Genomic DNA, 14,458 nt, shown 5'->3' on the forward strand with positions numbered 1-14,458 from the left:
AAAATTTTTTGAGGATATATGAAATAATTATATATATATACATTTAGAAAAGTGAGAATGTGTGTGCGAACACTTCTCAACCTATATACTACACAAATTTTTTATCTACAGACTTAAAATTTGGTATATAGAGTATTCAGACATGTGGAAAACTTTAATCGGTTTTCATCCAGAAAAAAACGGTTTCAAAAGGGGTCAAATTAAAAAATTGGTATGTGGAGTTCCTCAGATTTTCATCTGCTGGCTAAGTTTTATGAATGCACATGCATAAATGGTTCATATTATAGATTACTTATGCTAAGATTAAGTAGGTGTGAAAATACCTTTTAAAGATCATGGTAAACTAGCCTAATGGTTATCGTACTTGACTCATTGTCTTTAGATTTTGATTCCAGTCACAGCTCTAGTATTTTTTTTTTTACTTACAAGAAGTAAACTGTTTAGAAAAAAAACAATACCTGTCTCAATTTCTTTCCGATTTTTTTTTCTTTTTTACTTCATTCTTTTTAAAGGAATTTAAAGTTACGTTTTATACCAGGCAACGCAGGGTACATTTGCTAGTATATAAATAAAGTTAACCTGAAAAAATAGATTTTTTTTTTTCGGAAAGAAAGAGCTCACATGGCCTAAAGAGGTTCTCTCCCTTATTTCCCTTTCAGTTATTGTAATCACCTTCGCTATTATTAACATGATAATGTAATAAAGTTCTAATATAACTAATTATCTCTCTATCTTGTCTTATACATATATTATATATAGACACACACACACTGACAGACAAACACATGTATATTACACATCTATGCAATGCATGAGCTTTTAGATTTGGATGGTACTCATGACATTGCTAAAAACTATGACAACACAGACAACATTTATGATGAGGGAAAATGTTTAGACAGATTGAATGTGGCATAATTCCATTAAATGAAAACAAAAAAATTAATAAAAGAAAAATGAAAAAGACAAAAGAAAATTTCTTGCATGTTGAAATATGTTTAAAAATTAAACATTTCTTTTTTTAATGAAAAAAAAAAAAAAAATAAAAACAGATTAAAAGAAAGAAGAAAAATATATGTTTAATTAAAAATTAGTTTAAAAAAGAATTGAAATCTTAATTCTTTTAAAAATAAAAAATAGTTTTAAAAATTTTAATAAAACTTCTAAGTAAAAAAATAAACATCAACTTAAAACGTTTTTCTAATTCAAATTAAATAAAATTTAAAACTTATTAATGTGTAAACAACCCCACGTTCAAAACAAAAAGTTGTTTAATTTGATAAAGAAACACCTAAATTGATATTTTTTAATTTCTAAAAGAAAAAAGTTTTAAAAATTAGGATTTAAATAAAATTTTTAAAATTACAATAAAATTAATGTTTTTGATTCTTCAGAGGTTTGTCTTTCGTTTTTTTAAATGTTGTATATTTTGAAATGTTCTTTGAAATTGTTATAAAACGATTCGTTTCAAATGTGTGTGTTGCGATAAAGGTTTAAGCGATGAAAACCTGTCCTGCATATGTGTCAGACATTTCCCATACAAGCGATTTCACAATCTTTACGATCCGTGACAAGTTTTTGTTGTCCTGGAGAAAGAGAAAAAAAACAACATCTTATAGTGAGAAATGCAAAAAAGTGAAAATAAAAATAAATTAAAATATTCAATATAAAAAAATACATTCAAAACAGAAACCAAAAATCTTTTCTTAACAGTAAAGAAATACTTGGCTATTAACTTTTTATAAAACCCGATCTGTTGGCTTAAAAAAAAAGCCCTAACTGTTGGCTTAAAAAAAAGCCCTAACTGTTGGGTTTAAAAAAAGCCCTAACTGTTGGGTTTAAAAAAAGCCCCAACTGTTGGGTTTAAAAAAAGCCCTAACTGTTGGGTTTAAAAAAAAACCCTAACTGTTGGCTTAAAAAAAAGCCCTAACTGTTGGCTTAAAAAAAGCCCTAACTGTTGGGTTTAAAAAAAGCCCTAACTGTTGGGTTTAAAAAAAGCCCTAACTGTTGGTTTAAAAAAAAAGCCCTAACTGTTGGGTTTAAAAAAAGCCCTAACTGTTGGCTTAAAAAAAAAAAGCCCTAACTGTTGGGTTTAAAAAAAAAAGCCCTAACTGTTGGGTTTAAAAAAAAAAAAAAAAAAAAAAAAAAAAAAAAGAGGTTGTCTATGATGTGGTACTGTGGGATACTAAAAACGGAACCACTAAAGTAGGAAGACCTGTCAAGACGTACACAAAATTATTGTCAAAAGCCACTGCCTTACAACTTGAAGATCTTCCTAAAGTCATGGAAGATAAAGACCTGTGAAGGGAAAGAGTCAATTTGGTCCGGGTAACTCATCAGATATGATGATGACAATGTTGACTTAAAAAAACAAAATAAACCCTAACTGTTGACTTTAAAAGAAGTCAAACTTGACTTTAATTAAACCTTGTTAGAAACATCAACCGTATAAACCATTCCACACTCTTGAGCTGCATCAAATTATGCATGTAGCAATCACAACATACTAAAGGTGTTATCAAGGCAAAAGTTTATTATATCTACTATTATATCTACTATTATTATTATTATTATTATATCTACTATTATATCTACTATTATCATTATTATTATTATATCTACTATTATTATTATTATATCTACTATTATTATTATTATTATTATTATTATATCTACTATTATTATTATTATTATTATTATTATATCTACTATTATTATTATTATTATATCTACTATTATTATTATTATATCTACTATTATTATTATTATTATTATTATATCTACTATTATTATTATTATTATTATATCTACTATTATTATTATTATATCTACTATTATTATTATTATATCTACTATTATTATTATTATATCTACTATTATTATTATTATTATATCTACTATTATTATTATTATTATTATATCTACTATTATTATTATTATTATATCTACTATTATTATTATTATTATTATTATATCTACTATTATTATTATTATTATTATTATATCTACTATTATTATTATTATATCTACTATTATTATTATTATATCTACTATTATTATTATTATATCTACTATTATTATTATTATTATTATTATTATATCTACTATTATTATTATTATATCTACTACTATTATTATTATTATTATATCTACTATTATTATTATTATATCTACTATTATTATTATTATATCTACTATTATTATTATTATATCTACTATTATTATTATTATTATATCTACTATTATTATTATTATTATTATTATATCTACTATTATTATTATTATTATTATTATTATATCTACTATTATTATTATTATATCTACTATTATTATTATTATTATATCTACTATTATTATTATTATTATTATTATATCTACTACTATTATTATTATTATTATTATATCTACTACTATTATTATTATTATTATATCTACTATTATTATTATTATATCTACTACTATTATTATTATTATTATATCTACTATTATTATTATTATATCTACTATTATTATTATTATATCTACTATTATTATTATTATTATTATATCTACTATTATTATTATTATATCTACTACTATTATTATTATTATATCTACTATTATTATTATTATATCTACTACTACTATTATTATTATTATATCTACTATTATTATTATTATATCTACTATTATTATTATTATTATTATTATATCTACTACTATTATTATTATTATTATATCTACTATTATTATTATTATTATATCTACTATTATTATTATTATATCTACTATTATTATTATTATATCTACTATTATTATTATTATTATTATTATATCTACTACTATTATTATTATTATTATATCTACTACTATTATTATTATTATTATTATTATAATATCTACTATTATTATTATTATTATTATATCTACTATTATTATTATTATTATTATATCTACTATTATATCTACTATTATTATTATTATTATTATATCTACTATTATTATTATTATTATTATATCTACTATTATATCTACTATTATCATTATTATTATTATATCTACTATTATTATTATTATATCTACTATTATTATTATTATTATTATTATATCTACTATTATTATTATTATTATTATTATTATTATATCTACTATTATTATTATTATTATATCTACTATTATTATTATTATATCTACTATTATTATTATTATTATTATATCTACTATTATTATTATTATTATTATATCTACTATTATTATTATTATTATTATATCTACTATTATTATTATTATATCTACTATTATTATTATTATATCTACTATTATTATTATTATATCTACTATTATTATTATTATTATATCTACTATTATTATTATTATTATTATATCTACTATTATTATTATTATTATATCTATTATTATTATTATTATTATATCTATTATTATTATTATTATTATTATTATTATTATTATTATTATATCTACTATTATTATTATTATTATTATTATATCTACTATTATTATTATTATATCTACTATTATTATTATTATATCTACTATTATTATTATTATATCTACTATTATTATTATTATTATTATTATTATATCTACTATTATTATTATTATATCTACTACTATTATTATTATTATTATATCTACTATTATTATTATTATATCTACTATTATTATTATTATATCTACTATTATTATTATTATATCTACTATTATTATTATTATTATATCTACTATTATTATTATTATTATTATTATATCTACTATTATTATTATTATTATTATTATATCTACTATTATTATTATTATATCTACTATTATTATTATTATTATTATATCTACTATTATTATTATTATTATTATTATATCTACTACTATTATTATTATTATTATTATATCTATTATTATTATTATATCTACTACTATTATTATTATTATTATATCTACTATTATTATTATTATATCTACTACTACTATTATTATTATTATATCTACTATTATTATTATTATATCTACTATTATTATTATTATTATTATTATTATATCTACTACTATTATTATTATTATTATATCTACTATTACTATTATTATTATATCTACTATTATTATTATTATATCTACTATTATTATTATTATTATTATTATATCTACTATTATTATTATTATTATTATATCTACTACTATTATTATTATTATTATTATTATAATATCTACTATTATTATTATTATTATTATATCTACTATTATTATTATTATTATTATTATATCTACTATTATTATTATTATATCTACTATTATTATTATTATTATTATATCTACTATTATTATTATATCTACTACTATTATTATTATATCTACTATTATTATTATTATATCTACTATTATTATTATTATATCTACTATTATTATTATTATATCTACTATTATTATTATTATTATTATATCTACTATTATTATTATTATTATATCTACTATTATTATTATTATTATTATATCTACTATTATTATTATTATTATTATTATATCTACTATTATTATTATTATATCTACTATTATTATTATTATTATATCTACTATTATTATAATTATTATTATTATATCTACTATTATTATTATTATATCTACTACTATTATTATTATTATTATTATTATATCTACTATTATTATTATTATATCTACTACTATTATTATTATTATTATATCTACTATTATTATTATTATATCTACTACTATTATTATTATTATATCTACTATTATTATTATTATTATTATTATATCTACTATTATTATTATTATTATATCTACTATTATTATTATTATTATTATTATTATTATATCTACTACTATTATTATATTATTATATCTACTATTATTATTATTATTATTATTATTATTATATCTACTACTATTATTATTATTATTATATCTACTATTATTATTATTATATCTACTATTATTATTATTATTATATCTACTATTATTACTATTATTATTATTATTATATCTACTATTATTATTATTATATCTACTATTATTACTATTATTATTATTATTATATCTACTACTATTATTATTATTATTATATCTACTATTATTATTATATCTACTACTATTATTATTATTATTATTATTATTATTATTATTATATCTACTACTATTATTATTATTATTATTATATCTACTATTATTATTATTATTATTATTATTATATCTACTATTATTATTATTATTATTATATCTACTATTATTATTATTATTATTATATCTACTATTATTATTATTATTATTATTATTATATCTACTACTATTATTATTATTATTATATCTACTATTATTATTATATCTACTATTATTATTATATCTACTATTATTATTATTATTATATCTACTATTATTATTATTATATCTACTACTATTATTATTATTATATCTACTACTATTATTATTATTATTATTATTATTATTATATCTACTATTATTATTATTATTATATCTACTACTATTATTATTATCATTATATCTACTATTATTATTATTATTATTATATCTACTATTATTATTATTAGTATATCTACTATTATTATTATTATTATTATATCTACTATTATTATTATTATTATATCTACTATTATTATTATTATTATATCTACTATTATTATTATTATTATTATATCTACTATTATTATTATTATTATTATTATTATTATATCTACTATTATTATTATTATTATTATTATTATTATTATTATTATATCTACTATTATTATTATTATATCTACTACTATTATTATTATTATTATTATTATATCTACTATTATTATTATTATATCTACTACTATTATTATTATTATTATATCTACTATTATTATTATTATATCTACTATTATTATTATTATTATTATATCTACTATTATTATTATTATTATTATATCTACTATTATTATTATTATTATATCTACTATTATTATTATTATTATATCTACTATTATTATTATTATTATATCTACTATTATTATTATTATTATTATATCTACTATTATTATTATTATATCTACTATTATTATTATTATTATTATTATATCTACTATTATTATTATTATTATATCTACTATTATTATTATTATTATATCTACTATTATTATTATTATTATATCTACTATTATTATTATTATTATATATACTATTATTATTATGATTATTATATCTACTATTATTATTATTATTATATCTACTACTATTATTATTATTATTATTATATCTACTATTATTATTATTATATCTACTACTACTATTATTATTATTATATCTACTATTATTATTATTATATCTACTATTATTATTATTATTATTATTATTATATCTACTATTATTATTATTATTATTATTATATCTACTATTATTATTATTATTATTATTATATCTACTATTATTATTATTATTATTATTATTATATCTACTATTATTATTATTATTATTATTATTATATCTACTACTATTATTATTATTATTATTATTATATCTACTATTATTATTATTATATCTACTACTATTATTATTATTATTATATCTACTATTATTATTATATCTACTACTATTATTATTATTATTATATCTACTATTATTATTATTATATCTACTATTATTATTATTATTATATCTACTATTATTATTATTATTATATCTACTATTATTATTATTATTATTATATCTACTATTATTATTATTATATCTACTATTATTATTATTATTATTATATCTACTATTATTATTATTATATCTACTATTATTATTATTATTATATCTACTATTATTATTATTATTATATCTACCATTATTATTATTATATCTACTATTATTATTATTATTATTATATCTACTATTATTATTATTATTATTATTATTATATCTACTATTATTATTATTATATCTACTATTATTATTATTATTATATCTACTATTATTATTATTATTATTATTATATCTACTACTATTATTATTATTATTATTATTATATCTACTATTATTATTATTATTATTATTATTATTATATCTACTATTATTATTATTATATCTACTACTATTATTATTATTATTATTATTATATCTACTACTATTATTATTATTATTATTATTATATCTACTATTATTATTATTATTATATCTACTATTATTATTATTATTATTATATCTACTATTATTATTATTATTATATCTACTATTATTATTATTATTATATCTACTATTATTATTATTATTATTATATCTACTATTATTATTATTATTATATCTACTATTATTATTATTATTATATCTACTATTATTATTATTATTATTATTATTATTATTATTATATCATGATCTCTAATCATGTATTGTTTCTGTATCTGTTTCTTTTACACCTTTACCTGCAACACAAAAATGTATATTCAAGCAAACAGAAGCATCAGCAGCAGTAGCAGCTACCTTGAAGTATTAATATTGTTTGTAAATGAGACCAAAACTGTTTTCTTCAAGTGAATTTAATTATAAAAGTTGTAGCGTAGGGAAGCCATGAGTAAGTATTAAAAAATAAATTTTGTTATGATGGCATGGACGAGTTATAAAAAGAAAACCTCTCTTCAGTCTTGAGAAACAATAGCTAACCATGGCATGGAGTCTATAGTCAAAACAAGCATTGTACAATTCTTGACCATGACTTTGAATCAGCATTGCTAGAGTCCAATAGCAAGGAGAAGCCTAGGAGACTAGAAACACTGGGGGGGGGGGGAGATAGATAGAGAGAGAGAGAGAGAGAGAGAGAGAGAGACTGATGATGTTTCAGAGTTTTACTTGTAAAAAATTGCACAAGCAAGACTTCAAAGTCTAGTTTACATTACTATTTAATCTATAGCTGGAGGGAGGAGATATGAATTCAAACCTTTCCCAAGGTTATCAGTGAAATTAATGCAGTAGACTCGATTCATACGTTTCTTAAAAAGGTATTTTTGAAAGTGATGAGCACTCAATAACAAAGAATTTCAAATTTGGCATGAGGAGTTTGTGAACGTGGCTCAGATGAATGTAAAAATACCACTACTATCACTATTACTACTACTAAAAAACTTCTGTCACCAGATCATCTATATATCTATAAAAGTGAACGTGTCTGTGTGTCTGTCTGTCTGTGTACATTTCCCTACGCAATAACTCTGTCAATTTTTAGTCTATAGACTCGAAATTTGAAATACCGGGTACTGAGATTTGGGAAAATCGATGTGACGGGTGTCAGCCAGAAATTTGGCTGTTAAGGGGTCAAATTTCAATGATTTGACCTTTAAGAACTCTACCAAACTCCTCCGACAATTTTGGGTCTAGACACTTGAAATTTTAGATTTAGGTTCCTTGAACATGGATCTAACTTAATAAAGTGATTTGAGCCCGAAACAATAAATTTTAAGGGGTCATAATAGGGGTCAAAGTTTTAAAAAATTAACCATTTTTTTTTGTTTTTTTGCTTTTTTTGCACAGCATACACCTCCAAGCACCCGAGCAACGCCGGGCACCCCTGCTAGTCATTGATAAAACATGATCATAAATTGGTACCAAAACTATAGTTTTTATTATACTGTGTTGAGTAGAGAGAAAGAGAAAAATGAACAGAAAAAGAGGAAGAAAGAAAACAAAAGAAAAAGGGGGAAAAGAGGGATAAAAAGAAAAGAGAGAGTAAAAGAGACAGACAGAGGAGAGAAGAAAGAAGAGACAGAGAGAAAGTAAATGAAAGAGAAAGATAGGAAAGGGGAGAGAGAGACAGAGAGATACTTAATCCCGGGGGGGGGTATCTTGCTCTTGTTCCCTCAGTCATGATCAGGTAAAAATCTTCAGTTAGTCATGATCATATTCTTAGTATTGCCCAAATTGAAGATTGAACTTTCAAGTCTGTCACTAAGAACTAATCATTACTTAACACTTTTTTGATTTCTTCCAAAAAATCATTTTTTGTCCAAAAACTGATTTATCTGAAAGATAAAATAACATTTTTACACAAGCCAAGCATTTTCCAAAACTCACCTTGGTTAAAATGAAGATGGGAGCGATGTTGTCTTTGAAACTATCGGCAAGCGTCTCAGCTGATTTTTGAAGTTGGTCCCAGACAGCCGAGAAGTTGTCGGGTTCAGAAGCATGGAACAGGTATATTACAGTCCCGCCCGCTACAAACCTGCCAGGTTCTTCGATCCACACTTGTGCAAGTTCTTCAGTGGTCTCGAGGATTTCTTCCAGGTTCACTGTTGACTGACTTAGGACCACACTGGTTAATTGCTTAGGCAATTGGTCGGCAGAGTCTAAAACACAAACCTATAATGAAAATAAAAGTGGATCAATTAAAAAAAAATTAATTTAAAGACAAAGTTTATTTGGTTAAAAAATAACTTAAAAACACACTGGAAAATAAAATAAAAAAAAAAGAAAGAAAAGCAAAAAAATAAAAACGAAAACAAAGTAGAAAGAAATAAAAAAGGTAGAAATAAAAAGAAAAAGAAAAAAATAGGAAGAAAAATAATTGCATTATGTGAATTCTTCAGATCACTGTTCTCATCTTAATTGTCATTTTTACTCAAGATGAGAAAAGTAATCTGAAGAACTCAAATGATATGAATAATGAATCTTCATTTAAAAAATTCAGAGATAAAAAAAATGCAAAAAAAAATTAAAAAAATGCAAATAGAAAATTTTTTTAAAAAATGCAAAAAAGAAAAAAGGCAAAAAAATTTTAAAAATAGGTAAAAAAAATTAAAAAGACAAAAATGTAAAGGCAAAGAAAGCAAAAAAATGCAAAAAATAAAAAAGTAAAAAAAATAAGCAAATAAAAAATTAAGCAAAAAAAGAAAAAGTAAAAAGCAAAAAAGTAAAAGAGAAAGATAAAAAAGTAAAAAAAAGTTGTTGACAATTCTTTGTGTGTAAATTGGAATCTACGGTTGCCGCCTATAAATGTAATGCTGCTGCTGCTAAAATTTTTCATAATTGTGAAATTGTTTTGACTTCAGTTCCAGAATAAATTTTGATCACTTCACACATACTTTGATTCAATCTAATTTTACATTTTATTTGACTTCCAAACATACAACAAAATTATAGTGAACATTTATTAAGCTTAAAAGTAAAAGGAAAGCAAAAAACAAAAAAAACAAAAACAAAAAAAAAAAAACATCAGAAGCTAAGATTTAGAATATTGATTCCTATTCAGTGTAACTCAATCATTGCACTTAAATTTTTTTTTGTGAATTATTCTGGGTATTTGGACCTCTGTGTCAAATGACAGTATCTTTTCAAGACAAACATACAAACTGTATAATAAAAGATATGTTCATTTTATGATTTTTACAAACCTCAATGTGGTGGTCTTCAAGATGGTGTTTCAGGGCAGTCACCAAATTGGCATCAGGAATATTGACCAAACCGACTTTGAGAAATTTTTCTGGGAAGAGGAAAAAAGATACAGTCATTAAATGCAGAAGGAAAACTTTGATGTAAAACCTGTATTAAATTGCTTAAGAAGTAGGTAGGCTCTGTCTATCACCTGCCTTTCACACTCCCTTGTCTATTAGCTAGGCACAAAAGTACAATCCAGGAACTCATCAAACACCCAATGCTTTTAACTTGTTTCTTGAATAGGACAATGAATGCCATCTCCCAACTCTTTCTTCCTCCCATTGTTTTTTTTCCCCTCATCTCCCTTAGACCAAACAATTCATAACCATGCAACTAGTCTGGGCTGCTCTTGCCTGACAGGATTAACAGTTTATCTGGCTACCGATTTCAACTGACAGTACAGGAGCCCTAACATTAGCTGTATTGGGATGGCTGTAGTGCTATGTTGTGCATGAGAATGGACCCTACGGTTGTCTTTGGATGTCCTTGCATTAAGTGAAATTAACGTACACTCCTGAGTCCCCTTTAACTGATTTTACATGACATGATACCTTCCTCTCTGCCATAACGACTCAGATAGATATATGCATGGACTTGGAATCTACATTCATAATACCCTCCCCTTAACTAGGGAGCGCCATCTAGAATCAAGTGGCCAGGCCTTCATGTGCTTTAGACTAACCTTACAATACTGCGTTAGTTATTTATACTTTCTCTACCGTTTTCTCTAGAATCAAGACTGTACCCTAATTGACCAGGTCTCTGATACTAGAGATGCAGAACTCTCCTTAGATACCAACGCATAAGTACATGCATTTATTGTCCACCACAGCAGTTGGCTTGGTTTCTCAAGCTACACAGATGCAGTTGGTAGCAGCACATAGTTTCTCTGTATTGTATTCCCCAACACAGATTCTTGACTTGTCTCCCAGACCATGAAGATCAACAAACCCAAGAAGTCTCACTTATAAACCTATTTCTCACCACAGGATTGTGTGTTACTCAAAATGACAAGATTACTTCAAAAAAGGCTGATTGGGAAACCATCAATGAATGCACCAGAGATGCCCCATGAACCAATTTCTTTTCTGAACAGTGTGCCAATGAGATGACCAAGCAATACAAAACAGGCCTCACTTTCTCTAATCGTTTACCCTAACTTGTGCAGCTCAAGGCAGCATGTATTCTGGCGATTCATCTGCCAGAAGTCAAGTACAAATAGGCAAAAGTTTATAAAAGTTAGAAATAACTGTAAGAGCGAAATAGCTAAGAGAAGATATACCGAAATGATCAAGAATTGTATAGAGTAGCAGAAAATAGGAACTTGTGATTTCTGGAAAATTTATAAAAATGTATTGAATAATAAACAATGAACAATTCCCCCACTGACAATCAAGAGGTTACTTGCACAACAACCGAAAAAGCTGACTTGCTTGGCAAGCAGTTTGCCTTCAATTCCACCTTAGACTCTGAAACCATCCTCTCTCAAATTTCTCTTTGTAAACACAAGAAACCAAGAGAGTTTATCTATAAAGAACTACTCCAAAGTTGGCAAAGATGCCTGGGAGGTCAGCTGAAGACGTAGTTACACACTATCAAAACTGACATCAAACCTAGCTCTGGTCCACAGGTCTATGGTGTTCACTCTAGTCTTTCATGTTCGTCACTGGTCATGGGACCGACTGTCCATCACTATTTTGGTTGCTATAGACAACCAAGCGCTTATAAAGAGACTTCATTGGTTTTGTCACACTGCATACCGCAACACAGGAGAGTTCATCCACCGAGCTATAACTCTGGAACCACTTTCGGTCTACATGTTTGCTGCTTCTTTTGGGACTACTTCCCATAACTGTCTTGGCTGTTGCAAACCATTGTATGGTTGTGTGTTCTACAGGAGGAGCCAGTTCAGCCGATCCTGGGTGAATGCCATCTCAAATCATGTTACAATAATCATCTGAATTGTTATATTTGTATTATTTGGACTGAAATTCTCATTTTGGATAATATTCTCCTGTTTCGGCCGATGTAATTTCTAATTTCCTTCAGGTGCATTTTGTCAAACTCCGGAATCTGTACAGAATTTTAAATGGAGGGTAGTTTGCTCTTGTTCTGTTAGCCATGACTGTGGAGAAATCTCCTATGAGGAAGTGAATTCTTAATAAATCTGAGTTGATGGTTGGACTAAAACATAGCAGCTTCTCAACTTGCAACAACATCTAAAAGTAACAGCAAAATGTTAAGGAAAAAAAAATGTCTCACCTTTTAAAGTTCCTTCAGCAGTATAAAAATCTTTTCTGTGTGTTACCTGGAATGGTAAGAAAAAAAAGGAACAAATTAACAAATAATAAAATTCTCTTCTGATTTTCTTCTTTCGATGTTCTTTGGATGCAGGCTGGCATCAAGATTTTACAGTGATGGTCATGAAATATTTTAAAGTGCCACAAAGCTAAAATTTTCCGCACAAAATTTAGATATGGAATAAATATTAATAATTTTAGATTTCAGATAGACCAAATTTCGCACTGACATGACAGTTTTCTAAGTCTTACTACTTCCATACTGGCTTATGACAAATTAGAAATGGGTGTTTTTGGTTGTGACACCAACAGAAAATTGCCTTACAGGACTTATGAACTCTTTCTGTCCGGTTTTTTGATCAGACTTTCCATCTCCTAGATGGATTGCAGAGGAGATTCGTCTACCCCTGTATGGTAATCTTCTGGAATATGCAACAGAGACGAATAGGAACTACACCTGGAACTGTGCAAGGCAACAAGGTTCAGCTCTCTGAACTATTATACACGCATACTTAATTACATACAGCACCTCATATTTCCAAATGGTCACCCATCTGGTACTAGCCAGTTCCAACATTGCTTAACTTTGGTGATCTAATGATTACTGGTGTGTCAACGTGATTATGCCGTATTAATAATTACTAGCAGGACCCGCGGAAATTTCACAGACTGAGAAATATATTTAATCAACAAATATGTTTCGATAAAGTGGTATTTTTCTGGGTAGCACAAAAAATTAGTTTTTTTCAACAGAGAAACGAATA

General features: G+C 23.4%; 1 protein-coding gene across 1 annotated transcript in view; it reads right to left on the reverse strand.

The window, feature by feature from the left end:
* Window positions 1-1,053: 1,053 nt before the first annotated feature.
* The window catches only part of LOC145259926 (D-ribitol-5-phosphate cytidylyltransferase-like), a 108,579-nt gene continuing 95,174 nt past the window's right edge, over window positions 1,054-14,458 (reverse strand). Inside the window, exons 6-9 of the mRNA XM_080117887.1 lie at window positions 13,657-13,702; window positions 11,352-11,440; window positions 10,036-10,320; window positions 1,054-1,586 (exon numbers count right to left, since the gene is read on the reverse strand). Coding sequence (XP_079974013.1) covers window positions 1,494-1,586; window positions 10,036-10,320; window positions 11,352-11,440; window positions 13,657-13,702 — 513 coding nt within the window. The 3' untranslated portion in view covers window positions 1,054-1,493. The remainder of the gene's footprint in view (window positions 1,587-10,035; window positions 10,321-11,351; window positions 11,441-13,656; window positions 13,703-14,458) is intronic.

This window comes from Euprymna scolopes, chromosome 35 (genome assembly GCF_053919585.1).
Source record: "Euprymna scolopes isolate OS-2025 chromosome 35, ASM5391958v1, whole genome shotgun sequence".
NCBI classification, from domain to species: domain Eukaryota; kingdom Metazoa; phylum Mollusca; class Cephalopoda; order Sepiida; family Sepiolidae; genus Euprymna; species Euprymna scolopes.